Below are 20,317 nucleotides of genomic sequence, written 5' to 3' on the forward strand. Positions count from 1 at the left end.
CTTTAATTTTAGGGGCTTGAACGTCATCGGCAGCGGAGCCCCCTTGCCTGCATTAGCGGCTGAAATTGGGACCAGCCTTCCCTGTCAACCTGGACGGTACCCCTGCGCTCCAGTGGGCGTCTTGTGCCGAGGCACATCTCCTCATCTGCCCAGGTATGCCGGTTATCAGCCTTACAACCACAACGTGAAGCCTCGAGATTGACGGTTCAGACCCCCAGCTACTGCCTCGTCACCGACCACGACGCGGCCAGGAAAATGCTCGCAAGTCGACTAGGTGAACTGCTGACGACTCCTGGGCAGAATACACCTTGAAACTATGGCCTCTACCACTCAGTTGCCCGCGGCGCGGTCGAGCACTGCCTCGTCGCCTTTCCCATACGCCTCTGCACCAGACATCATCCGCGCCCACCAGAAAGACGCATACTTCCAAGGGCTGCTGACGAACCAGCTAGTCGACCTCCACAGACGACTGCTCGGCGCCCGCTCCGCACACGCATGGGCCAACGAGTCGCGCACCGCGGCTGACCTGCTCTACCTCTGCCTGACCACCCTGATAGGGAACCGCACACTGGGCGAGGAGTACTGCGACCTGATACAGATCGAGGAGCCCTCCACGCCCAAGCTGACATCCTCAAATCACGATGACAAAACAAGCACAGCTGCAGCATCACTAGGCGGCCCAAAACTCCCGTCCATCGGCCGCCGGTCGAGCCTCATCGCCCTCTCAGTCGCCGTGCCCTACGTCCTCTCGCGGCTCCTGCCTAAGGTCCGCAGCCGGCTTCGCCAGCGCCTGGAGGGGCGCCTGGCGGAGCTCCAGAGGCAGCACAAGGCGGCGCACAACAGCGCCGAGTACCGAGTGAAGCGGTACGTGCTGACGCACCTGACGGGGCTGACGTCGGGCGCGCACCTGCACGCCGCGGTGCTGGCGACCTTCTACTTCACGGGCGCCTACTACTCGCTGTCGAAGCGCCTCACGGGGCTGCGCTACGTCTTCACGCGCCGGCTGCCGGAGCACCCGGGCGGCGCCGCCGAGGGCAGGGACGGGCGCGCCGGCTACGAGGTGCTGGGCGTGCTGCTCGTCGTGCAGCTGGCCGTGCAGGCCTACCTGCACATGCGGTCCACGCTCGCCACCGCCGGCACCGCCGAGGACGCCAGCGTCGAGGCGGCCATCCGGGAGCGGGCGTTTGGCTCCGCCGCGGCCGCCGACGTCTCGCTCGACCACGCGCACAGCTACGGCAGCGGCAACAACGACCTGCTCCTGAGCGCCGGGGCCGGGGCCGGGGCCGGGGGCCGGCGGTCCAAGGCCGCCATCGGGGCGACGACGCACACGCCGGTGCCCAGGGGCGACGGCGCCAGGTACGACCTCGGCGGCGGCGACGCGGTCATGGCATGGATCAAGGGCCGGTCGCAGCGCAAGTGCACGCTGTGCCTGGAGGAGCTCAAGGACCCCTCGGCGACGCAGTGCGGACACGTCTTCTGCTGGTCGTGCATCGGCGACTGGGTCAGGGAGAAGCCCGAGTGCCCGCTGTGCAGGCGGGAGGCCTTGGTGCAGCACATCCTGCCCTTGCGCGTGGCGTAAGCTGAGAGGCGGCCTCTAGCTTTGGTTGTGGGACGGCGAGCTTGTAACCATTATCGGATGTGCAATAGCGAAATGAACTTATGAGTACGAAAAAGAGCGCCCGCGGGCTGAAACATTCGCGAAGTCCCATGGGTGAGCAGGGTTGCGAGCATTCCTAGGACATCGTTCTCACAGGAGGCTATGCTATATTAGACCTCCAAGACGAAATTAAACGGCCACTTCGTTCATCAGAAACACCCAAGAATGAGTAAAATTGGTCTACTTGGCCAGGCTATTGGAACCAGGAAAAGAAGACATGAAACCCGAAGCGCCCGTGCAGGATTGGCCGCTACTCCTGTCCCTGCTCTATAAGCTCCATTGAGATCCAGCTGAGGAGCGAACCCATTAGTCTGCGACCGCTTCCTAATAAGTGGAAAATACGTGACATGAGGATCCCAGGTGTCCTAACCGTCCGTCAGGGCATTTCCGTTCATACAGAGCTGCCTTTGCATTGAACCCTTTTGGGGAAGGGTGCAAGAGTAAGCGCTTTGTCTTCCAAATACAGAGCATCAAGCCCATAGTACACATTGAGGTATCATTAAGACCGTCCCAAATCACCATGTTAACTCCACTCCAAGCCAAGTCAAGGCCAGATGCCGCCTCGGCGGCTGATATGCAAAACCGTGATATGCTGCAAACCCACTTGATAACCCATCACTCCTCGTCGGGTGCGCTGTACAACACGATCTCCCCTTGCTCGTTGCGACGCAGGCGTAGCGAGCGGAACAGCTCCTTCTCTTCCCTTGACCTGGACACGTCGTGGCCGGTGTTGCTGCGTTCGCGGTGATATCGTCTCAAAGCCTTGCTCACACTGCAGCCGCGGTGGCTGTCCAGACCCTTCTTGACCAGGCTAAAGAATAAGTCTGCCTGAGGCTTGTAGACGACCAAAGTGCCTGGCCCATCTCTGGACTCTCCCTCGTCATTCTTGTTGTACTCGAGCATCTTAACCTCCTTGGCACCTTCTAGTCGTTTTGAGGTGTGGGAATGACGCTTCTTGGTGGAAGCTGACGTTGTTGTGGAAGTGTGCTTGCGCTTCTTGGATTTGGTTGCCGTTTTCGAGTTCCCGCTTGCAAGCATTGAGGTAATACCACTAAAAATCCCACTATCTGGCCGGCTGGACTTGTGGTGTTTGGAATGTTTCGACTTTTTCAATGGACTCGCAGGGTTCTCAGCAACCTCTCCGCCAGAACCCGAATAGTCAGGTGATGGGGGGAAGGCATGCGGCCTGCTCATGAGGCGGTTCAGTCCCCCGGTTAGATCAGAGTGAAGGATGGGCGCATCCGGCATTTCGAGGTCACGGGTGTCCACGTGCAAACGCTTTCGCTTCTTGTCCTTCTTGTCCTCCTTGCTTGCCTTCTTTCGTTCCCTCCTGGGTGCAGGCGTATCATAGGAGTTGGCCTCGGCCGGTACAGGGCCTGAGCCGTACTGGATGAGGGCCTCGTCGTCGGCCATCATGTCCGCATCGATATCTTGGTAGGGTTCCCGCTTGTACTCGTATCGCACCAGCTCCGTGCTCTCTGCAGGTTCCTGGGCTGGACCAACAGCCTGTGGTATTGCGACGGTGGAGGCGCTCGGTGTTGCGTTCACCTGATAGTCGAAGACGTTGAAACCACCAAAAGTCGCTGGCGGGCTGGGAGCGTGAGGTGGTGCGGCCGGTACATCCTCCCATCCCTCATAGTCGGCGACCTCCTCCACGTAAGCTGCGTAAGCCATGTCCTTTTGCGCAGACTGTGTGTTTGTTGGTGCAGTCTTTGCCTTTTTGTTTTTGTAAAGAGCTCCTTGATACTTCTGTTCCTCGGTCATGCAACTCTGCGAGCTGATCAGTTTGGGGTTGCTGGCCCAGGTGGTACGCCTAGCGTAACATTGGATGTCATACCGTGTGGGATCGATAATCGTTGCCGTAGAAATGGACCATGCAATCAATGCAAGTGAAGGTAGCGCCACGACAACGGTTCTTGTGTGGATCAAGTTTCTTCTTGGTCAAGACATCACCGCAGGCTACATTTGGGACAGAAGGTCAGTTTGCTTTCGATGAGGCGGATGATGCGCAGGTGGCGGAAGGTTGATAAGAAGGAGTTGCATAAAGCCCGAGATGAGGCGTGCGTGGGTGTTTGGGTTCTGGGGAAGGATATACTGGAATTGGGATTGTCATAATGCAGCAGAGACACGGACTGGGGGTGGTCTCAATGCCATCAGACGGAAAGGGGCAGTAGCTGGAGGGCGGGAATGCGACAGAGGGAGGACATGGTGGAGGGGGTGTGTGACATCAAGTCCGGCCTGTGTGGCACCAAGATGGCGTAGGAGGGAGGGAGGGGTGTGCATAGGGAGGGCCGGGGAGGATGTGTAGACAAGACATGAGCTCACCATAGTGGCACAGAGTCTAATCAAGTGATGAAGGATTGGGGTGATCTCGTGGCAGGGTCGAGTCGGGGATGTCCTGACTTACCTTCGCACTGGAAGCTCACCATCTTGGCTGCGGGTAGTAATCGCAAGTGGCCGTTCGTGCCCTCTCTGAGAACTAGGCGAGCAAGTGATTGGTACCAGGGAGCCGAAGATGACGAACAGGACGTGTGGGTGTCTTTGACTGGACGCGCTGCACTAAGCTGCGCTGTCTTGCAGATTTGCCTCTTTGGCTATGTTTGCCAGAGGATTTGGCTGGGCAACAGGAGACGGCGATCCTGCTCGGTACACAGACACACGTTGATTCGGCGAACCTCGAACCTCGAACTTGCCGTTGGGAGTCTTCAGGTCTACAGTACCTGTGCCCAAAAAAAGAGTTCGTCGACAGAGAACGGTAGTTTTGGGTGCGATGCAGCTGAAACGCCTTGGACGCCGGGGCTGAGACTGACAGAGCCAGGTTGGTTGGCGAGTTAAATTTAACGCCCTGCAGTTGGAGGCGGATGGAGGGATGGAGATGAAGTGATGAAGGATTGAGCTTGGACGCGCGACTGTATGAACTGAACCGTTGGGCCCGGCTTATTGGCGGCGGTTGGACAATAACAATCAAAGGCCGGCGCGAAAGCGAGAACCGTCGTGCTGGGAACGATGCAACAAGAGAGGCTTTCTTCCACTGTGACTGAAGTTGGCGGTTGTTGACTGCAAAAGCGAGCGGTGGGGCCGCGACGGAAAAGAATAGCGAAAGTTTCTTTGCCGCAGGTCTGGGTCGCAGGGCTGAAGAAGAGCGCGCCGTGACAAGATCTTTGATCTTTGGGCGTGGGAGAATCCGCAGAGCCTCAGGAGTCAGGACAGCACGTAAACAGTGGTGTGATCAAGAAGAGGTCGGCGAGGTTCGACCACGATGGGCGTCAGTCCTTCTGGTGCTGCTGACGCTGCTGCTGCTGCTGCTGCCGCTTCTGCTGCTTCTTTTCCTCCTTCTTCTTCTGTCGCCAGTCTGGCCAATGTTGTTGACTGTTGACAATCCAGCGAGATAAGACGGGCTCGGGAAGTGGAAAAGTTTTTGCTAGTCGGGCGCCCATGCAGTTCGCTTAGGCCGTGGACGAGCCAGCGAGGGAGACAGACAGCTGCACCTTGACGTGGTGACCTTCTCGTGCTTCTCTCGAGCGCTGTTAGCGCCACGGGCCATCTAGCCTCTGGCCTCTGGCCTCTGCATTCTGGATTCGGCCCTTGCCCTTCTTGGTCGCCAAAACAACTTTCCTCCCGCCCCAGCGCGAAACGACAGGCGCGTGCTCGATTGGTTGGATCCTCTGTGTGAAGCACCAAGTGCGGATGCCAAGCAGGTCGAGCAGAATTGCCGATGTCGGGGTGTGAGCCTAGTTGGCCGTCAGCCAGCCCAGCTCTCTCTTCTGGAAACTCGGGGGTCAAGCTCCCAGCTACCGGCCTAGCTTCCTCAATTTACTGACTACATGGTAGGTTACCAGAGATAGAAAGCCTCGTTAATGCCGCGACTTGTGTGACATACAATAGTAGATACCGAGACCTATAATAGGACTAGGACTGGACTATCTGAAGTCCATCGAAGAGCAAGCCACACGAATGACGATACACTCACTCTCATCTCCTTCGAGACCAGCTGATCAACTTGGGGGCTGACTCAGTGCGAGCTGTCATGAACCAGGCGCCTCGTCCCCTGGTGGAAATCGAGGACTCTGAGCATATACAGTGCCCTCAATGACTGATCGGCCAGAGCACGCCACAGCAGGTCATGGCCCATCCAAATCGAGCAACATGGTTCAGCTCGGGACATCGTCTCTGACAACTGCTCGAGGATGTTGCTGAGCGCATACGGACGCCGACGAGGGGTCCGAGCATCTCGAAGGTTCAATCTCTTCCAGACTTCATCTGAAGTCGCGGTTGGCCGGCTCCAAGTGGGCTCATGGATCTAGAGCCATCCGGTCTTTGACGCCGCTAGACTCGCGGGTCCATCTTCGGAGCCGGACAGCTTCCTGCCTAGCTTAATCATAAGCTCACTTCCAGCTGGACGGGCTGGAGCGTGGATGGTGCGCGCTGTCATTCAATCTGGAGCCCGAACGAGGCATGACCCTGTCTTTTCGACCATATCTGAACGTGATTCTACCACAGTACCTTTGGGGTAGACCAATGTCCCCACCGGGTCGACAAGGGAGTCGCCCTGGGGCAGCAGGGAAATGTGTTTCAGGTTGCACACGACAAGCTTCTTCGACTCCGAGACGTGTGGCCACGCACCGATGAAGGACTTGTGTCAGCACAATCCTGGGCGGGCAGTCCGGTGCAGTCAATCTGGGTATAAGAGCTGCCAGGCAGCCCAACATGAACAGCCGGTATGCTTCCCGAGGTGATTGCACCAAGCCACAAACGCGTATGCTACTGGCGACTATTTGGCTTGCGAACAAGTCGCGGCAGCTAGGGGGGCTTGTTGTAGGGAGCCCACCCTCTTAGCCGGCGAATATCTCTTGGCCTTGGGAATTGTGGAAATGCTCACACTTTCCACAAATTGCACTCGCCACACATGTCGTCCAGTCGGACCCAGTCCTTTACGTTGGAAGAAAACTTTTGCGAATTGTAGCCGAGGTCATGTGTCGTGATAGATATGCCCAGATCTTCACGTCTCTTCGGCGCCAGGGATCAAGGGGCCAGCTGCTCTTTCCCACCTGGAAGAAATAGAAGAAAAGCTCCACAGAACATCAGCTCATGAGGAAAAGGTTGAAACGGCGTCTTCTCTTTTCAGCCCAGGGCTACTGGGTGTAATTAGATGCTGGCGGGCTGGCCCGGCGAGCATGCGAGCATGCGAGCACTGTGCCAGGTGGTGGATACTGCGCGGTGACTGGATACTGGCTCAACTACAGATCAACAGATCTGACATTCTGATAGACTACCCCGTCAAAGAGCGCCCGATACGAGATGGATGTGGACATGGTCTCGCAAGCCAACTTAGTCATGCTTGACACCCAGATCAACAGTCCCGAGGCATCCACAGACAGTTCCAGACGGCTCTCCTCTACAGCCAACGTCTCGGCACCATCATGCTTGCGCAGGAGCCTTCCAGGCAGAGAAGGCATATGCCACGCATCCATCGTGTGGTACCATCACGACGTCGTAATCAAGGCTGCAGTTTCCGGATTGCTAGGGCATTACATTGCACACTGGCACGGTGTTGTGCAGCTCTTGAGACGGCGGGCTGGCTAGCTGGACCCCTGAGCGGATGAAAGGCGGGACACGCAGCAGAGCCCCACATGCGAGCAAAGACGCCCTGACACCCCAGGAGCTCCTGGCTGCCGGGACCTCCCAAGGCCCTGGTCGCCCGCGCGTGGTACCACTGCTTTGGCAGGCCAGGCAGAGGCCCGCCCAAGTATCCAGGTACCGAGGTACCCTGGCAGGCCATCTCGCTGCGCCCGCATGGTGCATGGAGCATGGGGCATGGGGCATGGAGCATGGAGCTCAGCAATTCGAGGTTCGCGGTTCGTTCGTTCGTTGCTCGTTTTGTTCATTCAACGAAAGTCATCCAACTCGTCTGGCATCAACTTGCACAAGGCTCCATCCCGCCCTCACATCGCCTGGGACAAGTCGCATTGCATTAGACCACATTGCATGACATTACATTTACATTACATTACAATTCACTGCACGACACATCAAATAACGACCTCTTCGACTTGCTTTTGTCAACCAGTGGCCTGCCTGCCCGCCTGCCCTGCCAGTCTCGTCTCGGCTGTGGTGTCAGCCAGTTCCGCCCGCCTCTACCTCTACCTCTGCCTCTGCCCGTCCGTCCCATTACCCGTCCGCGTCCCCATACCCATCCATACCCAGACCCAGACCCAGTTCACGGATCTAGGGCAGACCTCGCTTGTTCCTACAGTCCCAACATCTTCCGGTCGATCTCCTTTCTTTCCTGCTTCCTTCCTTCCTTCCTTTTGTTCTTTACGATGTCTTCCCCCGGTCCTCCATCCCAAGGCTTCTTGGAGCAATCCGGCACGCTCCTCTACACCGCCGCCTCCTGGATGCGTCTGCCGGCCATAGCTTCGACTGTAAGGCATACTGCCTCCCTTCCCCTGCTCCCGGTGCTGCCTATGTCACACCCCTTCTGTTTGCTCCCCTCCGCGCCTTTACATGTCGCTCGACTTGCCCTCGCCCCGGCATCTGCCTCCCTCACCTCCGAATGCGCCGGTCCGTGACCGACGACCGAAGGCGCGACCTGAGGCACTTCGCTAATCTGATCGCGACCAAGGGCGTTGCTGCTGTGCTCACCTCCCTTCTCTATTTCAAGCAAAAGTGAGTCTGGCCCGACCCCCTTCCACAGTGTGCCCAGTCCCTCTGGTCCAGGCTGCCAGCCTACATGACAGCTCGCCGAGTCTAGTATCAAGACATTGACAAACTCCCAGGGCTCTTATTTACCCCTCGCACATGCCACCAAATGCCCGAACAGACGTCCCCCGACCCTCGCAGTTTGGCATACAAGACTTCGAAGAGTTGATGATCCCCACCAATGACGGGGAAAAGCTGTCCGCCTTCTACATGCGCGGCCCGCGTCATGGTCGCAACTCCAAGGTCACCGTGTTGATGTTCCACGGAAATGCTGGCAACATAGGGCACCGTCTACCCATCGCCCGCATGCTGATCAGTCTCACGGGCTGCAATGTCTTCATGCTGGAGTATCGAGGTTATGGTCTCTCCACGGGCGAGCCGGGCGAGTCAGGAATATGTCTCGACGCGCAAACCGCTCTCGACTATTTGCGCGACCGCGCAGAGACGAGTAGTCACAAACTCGTGATCTATGGGCAGAGCTTGGGCGGGGCAGTGAGCATCAAGCTCGTGGCAGAGAACCAGAAAGACGGCGACATTGCGGGTTTGATCCTGGAGAACACCTTCCTCTCAATGCGGAAGCTCATTCCGTCCGTCCTCCCCCCTGCGAAGTACTTGTCGCTTTTATGCCACCAAGTTTGGCCCAGCGACTCGATAATACCCAGCATCACAAAAGTGCCCGTCCTATTTCTGTCTGGCCAACAGGATGAGATTGTTCCGTAAGTACCTTCCGTTAGCTCGTCTTGGCCTACAGCACTTCCGCACTCCAGCATTCACACAGAACCTCATTTCCATATGCCGAAGCAGTATCCTTCTTGATAGGCTTGGCCGGCACTGGATACTCTGGCTTGTAACTGCCATATCGCTGTCTTCATGCATGACCTGATGTCTCGCGCTAACTATGTATGTCTCAGACCAAGTCACATGCGCAAGCTCTACGAGTTATCGCAAGCACCGAACAAGATCTTCAAGCCGCTCCCCGGAGGCGATCATAACTCTAGCGTGCTCGAGGAGGGTTACTTCGAGTCCATATCGGACTTTATCGCGTCCATCACCCAGGAATATCCCACCACGCCACCCGAGAAGAGTCGCATGTAGTCGCGCGAGTTCTTGGAGTTGGAGCGGGATGGGTCGTGAACTAAGGGCCATAGTGCGGTGCCGGACGTCTCTCACCGCCCCCCGGTGTCCGGGAACCCAGAAAAAGTTTACTTATTTGTATCAACGTGGAATTTTCGGCTTCGAGTGGGAGGGCATCTGGCGGCATGGCTGGTTGGCAGACCGGCGCCGTTAGGCATGCATTAACGAGGCTATTTTGGCCTGCGGAGTGGGAAGAAATCGCGCCTTTGATAAAGATACCCCCTTTTGAAGTTTGACTGTAACATCTATCTACCTAGCAAGCGACCATGTTTACGTCGGAGCCGGTATTTGCCTGTCTCACACAGAGCTTTACAATTGTGTTGGAGTGCACGAGGAATGGAAGCATTCGAGGTAACAACACGGCCGTCCAATGATGGGGTTTGGGCCAGGGATCTGGGTGGGTCCCAGCATACAAAGTATTCAGAAAAGAAACACAGCAGCGACAACACTCAAAGAAGCAGTCCAATGTCGAGATTTCTGTTTGAAGGGAAACCCCCACCCCTTGTCCCCCCGGTGATCATGGTGAGAAATGACGGTGTTTCAGAAAAGACCGAAAAACGAAAGCAAAGATGCCTGGGGATTCATTTTGAGGACGGAGAGATAAATCTTACTACTCTCGCCTATCTCGCGTAGAATTTCCGGTCCAAGGTGCTAACCACAAGCGACATCATATCACATCGGGGCTGATCAGCGCACAGAATGCACATGGACTGACGATCATTTCATTGCTATCGCCATTGCTATGGATGAAGCGTGCATGGGATTTTAAATAGCACGGTCCATGCACGTGGTAGATGGAGGTCCTGGCTCACTCGTTGGAGCCCGCCCCGGCTCTGTGTGAGCCCGACTGCGCGAGGGAGTAAAAGCGAGATTGCATCTCGTCAAACAACCCTCCAGCTCAGCTTGGCCAAGGGCTTTTAAAGGAAAATTGTTGACCATGTATGTCTCGGCTCACATTGAAAGGCCGAACAATTGTGCAGAGTAGCTGTCTGCATTGTTTTCCTCCTTCCAGCCGGTAAGCGACACAACGCAGCCTACTCCTCCGCGGGCACCTCCCCCTTGCTATCCTGCTTCCTCGCGCCGAGCCGCCGCAGCGCGACGAACCCAGTACCGGGGACCTTGGCGTCGATGACCGGCGCCGCGGCCCACTGCCTAGGTCGGGCGGCGCCGCGACTCGCGACCTGGGACCAGCCGCCGCCGTTGCCGCCGGAACCGTCGCCTTCGCGCCGCAGGACGTGGAGCGAGGTGGCGTCGGCCGTGCACAGAACCACCCCGCCGGCCAGGCCGCCGGCCGCAATGGCCTTGGCGACCTTTGGCTTGAGCGTGGCGAGGAGCGACTCCACCTGTGCCGGGGTCAGGGTCCCCGAGGCTATGGTCGCGGCGATCGTCTTAGTCGTGGCTTTAATGAGGACCTCGTCCGTAGGGAGGAAGCTGGTCGCGAAGGCGAGGTTGTTCTTGTGCTCTGCTGGGACCGCGGAGGCTAGGTCGGCGGCGAGAGCGGAGTCCAGCTCCTCGATGGTGAGGCCGAATTTCGGCCTCGACAGCAGCAGGGCGTTGTACGGCTGCTGGGCGGGCTTCGTGGGTGCCTCTGCACGTGCTGGCGCGGCTGCCTTGGCGATCCGCACGCACTGCATCAGTGTCTTCTTCGGGGCGGACACGAAGCGCGGGCCCTTGAAGATGCTGACATGTCGGTGGGGCTCGGGATCCTGGCTCTCGGAGTCCAAACCAAAATCCTCCGCCAGTGCGTGTAAGAATTGCCGCTGGTACGACTTCATGGGTTTGAACCGCATGTTGCGCAGGTTCGACTCGGCGAAGACGCGGAACTCACGCTCCTGCGTCTGGCCCCACTGGGTGTTGTCCCGGAAGAGCTTGAGCGTGACGGCCTGGTAGGGAATGTGATCATCCGTGTGATCTGGGTCGACATTGAGCGCTTCGGCAAGCTGTCGGTTCCGTTTCTGCCGGGCGCATTCGTCGTCGCATTTCAATGGCTCGCGTTGTGGCCCTTCCGGATTGACTCGGGTGGATAGGCACTTCACTTTCTGCTTGCGCCGTTGGCAGTCGCAAACTAGGAAGGTCTCCGATTGACATGGTCTGTCCTCATTGCAAGGCAATGGTGTATGACATTCATCAACACATTCGTGACCCTGCGGACACGACCGTCTGGGCTTATTGCATCGCTGAGAACAATGCGTGCCGGGAATGTTCACATCCTCGCATTCACCTTCTCGATGGCAAAGATTTTGACATGCGTGCAAACTAAAGTGTATGTGTCAGTAAGCCTAAAGAGCCACGCGAGCTCATGAATGTGTAAAACATACCCGCATTTCAAGTTTTTCATGCAAGGCCGGCCGCAGCGAGGTTCCTCAAACCAACATGGCTGGTTCTTCAGGATCTCTTTGCCGCAGATGCATCGCTTTTCGACCAGGAACGGGCATTTTGGACAGTCCACGTCGTCCGGGTGGCACTGGTGCTCAACCTGGGGGTGATTGCACGTCGTTCGAGGCCGAGTGCATGGGAACCTACATTGAGGAGGCTGCGTACCACACTACAAGATCAAGATCAGTGAATGTCGGACTGGGGGCTGGTGACTGATAAATACATACTGGCTGAGGAGGATAGAGCCGTGTGCGACCGCAAGCACAGCTAATTTCCTCAAATATTGCCTCGAGGCAGGAGTTGCAACTTCCTCGATGGCAGAGTTGCTCACAGAAGTGTTTCTGGCATGTCAGAAGACGCCCGCACATTCTAGAACAAATGTGCTCATCTTCAACATCTTCGGTAGCAGCACCAGCCCTGCGTCTATTCGCCTGACGCTTGGCTGCAGCTTTTTCGCCGCGACAGCAGCGGGAGTCGCATTGGTGCCTTCCACAATTCAAGGTCGCTCGGCATGTTCGGAAGCACATTGGTTGCTGGACTTCTCCGGGAGGCACTTGCTGGCAAGTGGACTCGACGGTTGTCCGGCCGCACTGGCAGGAAATATCCATCTTCTGGAAACAGGGTGGGCATTTCTCGGTGTGACAAGTCTCCTGACAAAAATGGCCACATGCCATCTTGATGCCACAGGTCTGCGTGCAATGGGCGATCTTGTCTTGACATGACTGTCGAGGCTGTGACATGATCTCCTCGAGGGGAGTCTTGCCGCAAGGGCAGTGTGTGACCACATCAGGAGACAACGGACAGTGGGCCGCTTCTTCATCCTGAGGATGACAAGGCTTCTCACACGTGTGGAAGTCGCAGTCGTATTTCCGCCCGCAGCCTTGCTCGCATGCGAATGAGCCTTCATACCAGGTGCCGGTGGGATCATCGGGCTCTCCTGTGGAATCGGCCTGCAACTGTCCAAAATTGTAACTTTCGAGTACGTCCTCGCGTCTGTTGCAAAGGATTTCTTTGCGTTCCTTACCACAGTAGCAGGTCGAAAGCACTGGGACACTGCAAGACCCGCAAAGACCAGGATGACAAGTTTGACTGCAGAAATGCTCTCCACAGGGTAGTAAATCTCCGCAAACCTCGTTACAGCTGAAGCCGTTGACATAATCTGTGTCGACACATCGTTTCTGAGAGGTATGCTTGCCGCAAAAGCAAGGCTGAACAGGGCCCATGAGCGTGCAGGGAGGACATGGGCCCGAGTGGCATGACAAGGGGCACGGATGTGGACAAGTTGCTCGTGGTTTCGTGCAAGTCTGACCACACGAGTGAGGCGGTAGGCCGGGGGTCGACCTTGGATTTAACTCCTTGGAACACCAACAGTGGTAGGGGCCCGGCTCTTCTGTCAACTTCGAGTTGCAGCCGGGGCATCGCCATGTAGGTTCCTGGCCTTGGGGCTGCTCACCCTCCATCTGGCTCTTGTACCATTTTCTGGTGCAGTGGTGGTGAACAACTGTCCAGCAAGTGGTACACGCCCATATACGTGACGTCCGAACGACTTCAGATGAGCAGATGACGCATTCGTACTGTCCATTATCGATGTCCTCGTGGATACGAGTCGTCAAGTCTGGCGCCTCAGACTTGGATGCTCTTCTGGGGAGGGGTTTTGGCGCATCCTGTGGCTTCGACTTGGGCGGTCGCCTCTCCCTCTGTGATATGGGCTGGCCTGGGACGAAGGAAGGAGCATCGGCACTAAGAGATGTTGCAGCTTCTTGATCCACTGCAGATGACAGATGCCCGCCGAATGCTCTGCGAGGAGCAATCTGGGTTCCCTGGCCAGCCTGGCCTCCCCTGCCTCCTCGCCTCCCGCCCCTCCTATCCCCCCTGCCTCTTGAGGTTGCAATTCTGGGCTCTACTGAGCTAGAAGGCCTCTCCTCGGCGGGCATGCTTGGGTTTTGTGCGGTGGCTGGGTCAGCATTGCCGCTCGACCGCGGTGGTCCTCCGCTTCCATGAGCGAGAGCTCTGTTATGCGCTCCTCGGCCTCTTCCCCGGCCGGATCTGCCTCTCCTGTTTGAGTTTGAAGTGCCCCTCTGTGAGGATGACTGTGTCGGTGCCGGTGTGACCGGCGTGACCTGAGGTTCAGCCATGACGATGTGAGTGGATGGTGAGTTGTGGCGTCCCAGACTGGGATGTCGGGAAGCCAGCGTGCTGAGGTGTGGCGTTGCGCTTTTTGAAATACAGCGACTTGTAAACGTTGGTGAATCTACAGAAGAATTGGGCGTCCTCTCGAAGCAGATTGTGAAAGTGATTCGAGGTGAAGAGATGAAAGTTGAAGGCGATATGGCTGGGCAGTCGATCTTGGTAGAGGCTGAGGTAATCCGTTTGGCCACTGCATGCAGTCGCCGTAAAACTTTGTTGCTTCGTAGACTCGGTGCAGAGAAGACAAGCGAGGCTCCTCCCTAGTGCACAGGTGGCGACTTGGCTGGGTCTTATCTGGAGCGGACCTACCAGAACCCCCCAGGGCGCAGGTGGGAAACAAAGATTTCACAGTCGTCCAGGAATTCAGAGATTCCGGCCGAGGCGAAGCCGTCTAAGAGTGACTCAGAATGAATGATGACCGGGACGATTTGATGCAGTCAAAATAGGCACCTGTAGACCCCTGTAGACCCCTGCAAGCGAGCTCCTCTAGCCGCTTATGGGCCAGCGGGCCCGAATGAAGGCGCCGTTTTGCCACCAGAGTCCCGCCCCGGGAGTCTGGATTCGGTGGAGCCTCCGCCAGAGATTGCCAAGCAGTTGCACAATGTCATCCTGCGGTCTCATTGTGTGTGACTCTTTGCACCGCCCTGCCGAAGCCAGCAAGAAAACATAACCATGCTATCCTTGAGGCTGACTGAGAACCTCGAGCCTATGACTCCTCAAGCTGGCATGGGCGAGCGTGGCTCAATCCCATACAACACTCGGCAACAAGTGTCAAAGACATGTAAAGGCTCTGGGGTTCTGGGAACGAGAATACCTCATTAGAACTTGGTATCTTCCTAGACCATCACAAAGCGGTGGAATTGGCACTAATGCTGAACTTTGGCGTTGAGGTTTATCCACACAGCCTGTGATGCCTTCAATTGTTGCAAGGAGTGGCTTCCTCTAGCAAAACCTATTACACGATAAGCTTCGCGGCCGCCGTCACGCAAAGGTTTCCGAGAGCTACTTTGTTTTAATTGAGCGCTTCAGTGGTAGAGTCTCTCACCTCAAAAAGTGGGCCAATGTGAGATATACGATTGATGTGCTCCCATTCGGCCTACATCTTTTATCTAACTCAGCCACCATCTGCCTCTATATGCAGATGAGAGAGTGCAAGAAGTCACGGGACAAATATCTTACAGGTCGCTACCTAAGCTTTTCGTTTGAACGCATCTGGTTTAAAGTACAACTGATATCTTTCCAGTAAAAACTCTCCGTCCTTGAGCTCGCTGCTTCCCGGGTCGCTGGCCCACACGAATGTCAGCCCATCTTCGATGATGCTCCCATCCTTTTCAACATGGATGGAACACGTTGCTGGCCTGTATCGGTGTGTCTCGTAGCGCTGGAGCAAGCTCAATTGCCGGTTATTCTCTGCTTGCCAATACACTCCATGGACTGTGTCCTCGATGTCCCCAGGAACTAGAGTCGGATAGAACCCCCACATTTTCAGTTTGAAGCCGTGGATCGAAGCTTTGTGCAGGTCTGGTTCAGTCGATGTCTCTGCAATCACTCTGATGACATCGGGATCCATGAGGGACCCGTAGAAGAATAAGTTTTTGGGTTTCGATTCCAGGTCGGGCTGGCGATAGAGATGCAATATCGTGTTCATGTATTCGGGGTTGGATTCCAGCATCTCCATCATGGCTTTTTTCATAGCTTCCTGTTCTTCTTGGGTTGGAATTTCCAGTGGCGGGGATGCCCTGTCCGGCTGATCACGCGTACTGTTGTCCATGTCCTCGGATATTGGGGCGCTCTTTGATCAATTTGTGATGCTGCAAAAATAAGCGTGAAGGGCTTAAAGCAGCATTCGTGGTAGGTACTTCCCAGGTTGGCTTGCTTGGTTTTGTATGCCAGTGAAGTGGCTGGGGTTTGGTGTTGGGAACATCAGCTATCTACTTAGCCGCAATGTGCTGGGCTGGAAGGATTTTCGCTAATGAACCAACCCACTGACACACTTACATAATGGCATAGTACGTACAAGTGCGTGAGTTGTTGTGCTGGTATTCGAAGTGATTTGCGCCGACGTAAAGATGTAAATCCCTGAGTTCCCTTGAACAGGAAGAGGGGACAATAGAAGAGAATAGTCCAACCCGTCTATTTTAAAGTTAGAAGTACTCTTCCCTTGCACGCTGCATAGTATGTAACGTCTTCCTCCCACATATTTGCCGACCTGGGGACTTTGCATGCTATGTTGCTTGTTACATTTATTTCTCACTGCTGTGGTGCTCGCTTATAAATAGAAGCTTCCTCTGCCCAGTGTCGATAGCGTGGGTATCCAGTCAAGTCGCTCTATAGTATTCCATACTAACTTACAGCACGCTCAGAATCGTGTCATCTCCACTGGTCCCGTAAGCGGTGCCTCCTGCACGCAGAACAAATGGAGATAACGAAATCTCTTCATGTTGGGTTTACTCTATTAACAGAGTCTCTATTCCCAGGAAGTGGATTCACCTGACCTGGAGAAATGGTCACAGTCATCTCTCATGGGCCCTTTGTCGTCGTCGCCTTTGCAGCGCAGGTTTCAAATTTTGGTTCTGTCGTAGACTGAATTTGGAGGTTTGCCTCTATTTTGGTGCATACATGGTGGTCACATCCGTGGTCTTCGGTCTTGCAAGCATGGCGGCCTGGACAGCCAGCCAAATTGACTGGAGCCACTAGAGGAGCATGTTCACCTGGGTGTGCGTGCCACCGTTACGGTGACAGGATGGGTGGACAGAAGACTAGAACAACATAAATAGCAATGCCTTCGCACCCTTCTCTTTCTTTATCCATCAATCCGATCCAAGTTCATACTCTGAAGGCGACAAAACTACTCAAAAATTATAAGTTTCTATGCAAACACTTGTTATTTCATCCCACTCAGCTTCCCCATCCAGTTAAAGCTGCTCCATTTCACAACTCTCATCTCCGAATACTGCTACCGCCTCCTCTCCAACTGAGTATTCCTGGTCAGCATTAATCTGGGATCTTGGAAATGTCTCACTCAATCGAACTCAGGTTCGGGGTTGAGATAGAGATAAGGATGGGGAGTAAGGTTCATAATTATCAAGACTGGCTTTTACTTGCTTCGGACGTAAGCCAGGAGCTTGCGAGGGCGAGAATCCCAAACCATGTCAACAAGCAATTGACAAAAAATGAGATCGATTTTATCAGGAGTAATCGTTGATCAAAGATACAACCATTCCTAATTTTCCTCGTCAGTCACGCTATAAGCATTGAATTACCTACAGCATGTCATTACTAGCAACTTGCAATTGCATACTAATAATTGGTACTTTCAGGGAGTTTTTAAATCGTATCGCCTATTCTTCTTTATCTACATGAGAAGTGGCCAGACCAGATCACCAGAGTGTGGTTAGTTCTAGATTCTAAGTTCATTGTTGAAAAACAAGTGCCCTAAATGAGCACTAATATTCATCTTTCTCCGATGCTAAGGGCGGCTGAACTTTCAATTGGATTATAAAGTTGGCAGTGGCTGCCGTCTATTTCGAGCGCTTCATCGATTCCCTGGTTCCTGAAATTCGTCGGGCCAACATCTAGTGTCAGAGTAATCGCCATAATGCCAAATTAAAGTCGCTTAAGATGCTACAGGTTTTTCAGGAACTCAAGGGCCTTTCTGAGGTTGATAGCGTGATTCGGCGCATGTGTCTAATGTCGGAGAATTCACCATACAGAAAAAAGCTCCGCAAGAAGGAGCTGTTCCTAGCATCATTTTTCCGCTGAAACTTCCTCGATTGTAAGAGCGGCAAAGGCACCGTCGAATTCAAGCAGCCTTCGGGTGCCAAAGGCAAGGAAGACGCACTCACCTGGATTACTTTCACTGTCTCTTTGCTCGCAGCAGTTGTTTCGGCCGCTGACAAACTAGGATCCGAGAAAGAACCCGCCAGTCTGGATGAGCTGAAACGTTTTGTCAAAGATGGCGCCAAGGCCGCCGAACTTCCCAACGACAATGGGCTCTCGTGGAGAAGTTATTCGCAGGAAAGACATTGCTGCTGCTCGGCATGTACGCCCACGATATCATGGACCCATCGGAGAAGGATCTTGAAAACATGATGATGAAGGTCAAAGAGAATAACATGACTCTTGAGAAGTTCAAGAACCTGTATGGATACAAGTGATTGAGTTAAGTCTGCCTAGGTGGCGACAAGATAGTGAGTGATAGAGTATCGATCATATAGACTGGAAATTTCGTGCAATCAATCTAAACCTTTCCAGGTGGCAGCATTTACACCAGTGCTTAATCAGTGTAAAAGTGTTGGCCGAAAAGAGGTCCGAAGCCTCTCACCTGGATATCCATAGTATGCTCGTTCCCGGCTGAGTGGATCTGAGCAGTGAGATCAGGAACACAGATAAGAGTACGGGAAATCCCGACACAAACTATACGGGACGAGCGGTGGGACCTGATTCCACGCTTGGCTCAGGGACCGTCATCCCCGGTAAGCTGACTACAAGACTATTACTTTAAGCTTGTGGCCACCGCAACATGGTCTTTCTATTTACAGACACAACGTGGGCTGTATCAGCAACGGAAGACCCTATGAGGCAAGTGCCGAGGCATGGAGAGTGGGATAATGATCAGCTGTTCTCGCGGCATCGAAAGGGGTTGCTCGTAAGGTCAGACGGGCACCGTGGTTGTGGGTGTGAAGCAGTCGATAGTCTGTCATATAGCGCCGCGAGAGTATAGGTAAGCTGCCTCCTTCACGAGCCAGTGAGCGACGGACTGGCTTATTGTTCACCCTATCTAAGGGCTGAGAACGGCGGCGCAGATTGAGTGCTGAGAGGGAAATATGTGGCCGAATCGGGCCAGACCCAGACGTTGGGGCGTGGCTGATGATCCCACGATGGGAACCAGTGGGGTAAAGGCGGGATCGTATAGTATGTGCACCTGTGTTGCTCTCACACAGCCGCTTTCCGCGGCTGCAGGAGCTGGAAAGCTGCGTGGGCGCTCAACGTGAGTTATGCATGTCTCATTCTGGGCGGTGGGCAGACGATGACCTGACATGTGGACTTGGCAACGCGGGAGAAGGCTTCGAGGTCATCGGACGGGAAGCGGCAACATCTGAGACATTCAGCTTAGTTGCACATGTACTCTCCCAGCGGTATGGTGACGAAAGCCCCGTCTTGCGGAGAATGAGCCCGCGTATGTAGAGAGGTGCCCAACTTTTCTTACCATCTAGCAGTACTAGGCATGTGGTCTGGAGACCATCGTGGCTGCGCATGTGGCTGGCTAGAGGCACCATCTGATATAGATTGATGGTGTGAGACTCTTACTATTAGCGCAGTTCGGCGCATCAACAACTAGGCAGCGGTTGGTTCATCGAGCTCGTAGTTCTATTAACGTCGAGAAAGTTGTGCAGACTTTGGAGTAGATGACAAACCCCCGTGTGCATGGGCTTATACAAACTTCAGTATATGATGTCAGGCTGAAATTGACCCAACGTTGAACCCGACTGCCGACAGAACTCACTATAACAAAGATGGTCGGGTAACACCAAGGTGACCCAAGCCTCGACAAATCGAAGCTGCTTCAGACTGTGCCGAAACGCATTCGATATCCCCCGAGACTACAGGACAGACATGCAAAGCCTGCTTCCATGCATGCAGCCGACGTCAAACCGGTTAGAGTACCGAGAAGATGAAGTGTGCCATTGGAGGCTGTATCTGATTCTGGCTAGCTTCCTGTGGTGCATTTTCCATTCCTGGCATGAAGATACGTGGGCAGTGCTGACGGTTGCCGAGCTTCGAGGACTTGCATGCCCGACCAGAAAATATCGCGAGAACCAGTCCATTAACTGTCCTCCCAGTGAAAGCCAGCTGGAAGCCTCGCGGAGTCTTTGAGTCATACTGCAGGTGGGTTCTCGAGCGTGGACGCCGTCGTTACTTACGTGTACCACTCCAAGCTCTGGTGTGGCGCGTGGTAATCACCGATGTGACCCTGCCATATGTAGGGTCCCGACGGACTGCAATTTGCTGACCGCCGCCCCGGGCAGTCATACAGCAACCGTGCATCATGTTGAGAGCTTTGAGTTGAGGGCTGTTGGAATCGTCGAGCACGGCCAGGTGCCCGGCTCTTGAAGCTCTTCTCCGTGTGCCTGCAGGTACGAGAGTGAGAATGACTGTGGCGTACAGCCAATTTCTAAGAGAGATGGCGGGTCAGAGAAATGGGCCGATGAACGTCGAGTTGCGAAGAGACAGACCAAGAAGAGCACGAAGAAAAGTAAGCTT

The 20,317-nt window shown here is 54.9% G+C and overlaps 6 protein-coding genes across 6 annotated transcripts; 3 read left to right on the forward strand and 3 right to left on the reverse strand.

Moving 5' to 3' along the window:
* Positions 1-316: 316 nt before the first annotated feature.
* On the forward strand, positions 317-1,579 carry J7T55_008286 (ring-1 protein; the record flags this gene model as incomplete). Its single annotated transcript, XM_053138588.1, has 1 exon — positions 317-1,579. The coding sequence occupies one exon, from the start codon at positions 317-319 to the stop codon at positions 1,577-1,579; it is 1,263 nt and encodes a 420-aa protein (XP_052997563.1).
* A 693-nt stretch (positions 1,580-2,272) lies between these two features.
* On the reverse strand, positions 2,273-4,086 carry J7T55_008287 (lyar-type c2hc zinc finger; the record flags this gene model as incomplete). Its single annotated transcript, XM_053138589.1, has 3 exons — positions 2,273-3,470; positions 3,983-3,998; positions 4,065-4,086. 3 exons carry the CDS (start codon positions 4,084-4,086, stop codon positions 2,273-2,275), a joined length of 1,236 nt encoding a protein of 411 aa, XP_052997564.1.
* A 4,124-nt stretch (positions 4,087-8,210) lies between these two features.
* On the forward strand, positions 8,211-9,451 carry J7T55_008288 (uncharacterized protein; the record flags this gene model as incomplete). Its single annotated transcript, XM_053138590.1, has 3 exons — positions 8,211-8,323; positions 8,434-9,072; positions 9,268-9,451. 3 exons carry the CDS (start codon positions 8,211-8,213, stop codon positions 9,449-9,451), a joined length of 936 nt encoding a protein of 311 aa, XP_052997565.1.
* A 1,073-nt stretch (positions 9,452-10,524) lies between these two features.
* Positions 10,525-14,001, reverse strand: J7T55_008289 (nf-x1-type zinc finger protein nfxl1; the record flags this gene model as incomplete). The annotated part of the gene is made up of 8 exons (XM_053138591.1): positions 10,525-11,445; positions 11,712-11,746; positions 11,864-11,966; positions 12,014-12,035; positions 12,094-12,207; positions 12,713-12,822; positions 12,891-13,006; positions 13,398-14,001. 8 exons carry the CDS (start codon positions 13,999-14,001, stop codon positions 10,525-10,527), a joined length of 2,025 nt encoding a protein of 674 aa, XP_052997566.1.
* Positions 14,002-15,242: 1,241 nt separating this feature from the next.
* Positions 15,243-15,824, reverse strand: J7T55_008290 (uncharacterized protein; the record flags this gene model as incomplete). The annotated part of the gene is made up of 1 exon (XM_053138592.1): positions 15,243-15,824. One exon carries the CDS (start codon positions 15,822-15,824, stop codon positions 15,243-15,245), a length of 582 nt encoding a protein of 193 aa, XP_052997567.1.
* A 2,269-nt stretch (positions 15,825-18,093) lies between these two features.
* J7T55_008291 (uncharacterized protein) lies at positions 18,094-20,167 on the forward strand (the record flags this gene model as incomplete). Its single annotated transcript, XM_053138593.1, has 6 exons — positions 18,094-18,194; positions 18,425-18,528; positions 18,595-18,701; positions 19,016-19,232; positions 19,897-19,942; positions 20,041-20,167. The coding sequence occupies 6 exons, from the start codon at positions 18,094-18,096 to the stop codon at positions 20,165-20,167; spliced, it is 702 nt and encodes a 233-aa protein (XP_052997568.1).
* Between the last annotated feature and the right edge of the window lie 150 nt (positions 20,168-20,317).

Source organism: Diaporthe amygdali, assembly GCF_026229845.1.
Source record: "Diaporthe amygdali strain CAA958 chromosome Unknown NODE_4_length_2575358_cov_65_588622, whole genome shotgun sequence".
NCBI classification, from domain to species: Eukaryota; Fungi; Ascomycota; class Sordariomycetes; order Diaporthales; family Diaporthaceae; genus Diaporthe; species Diaporthe amygdali.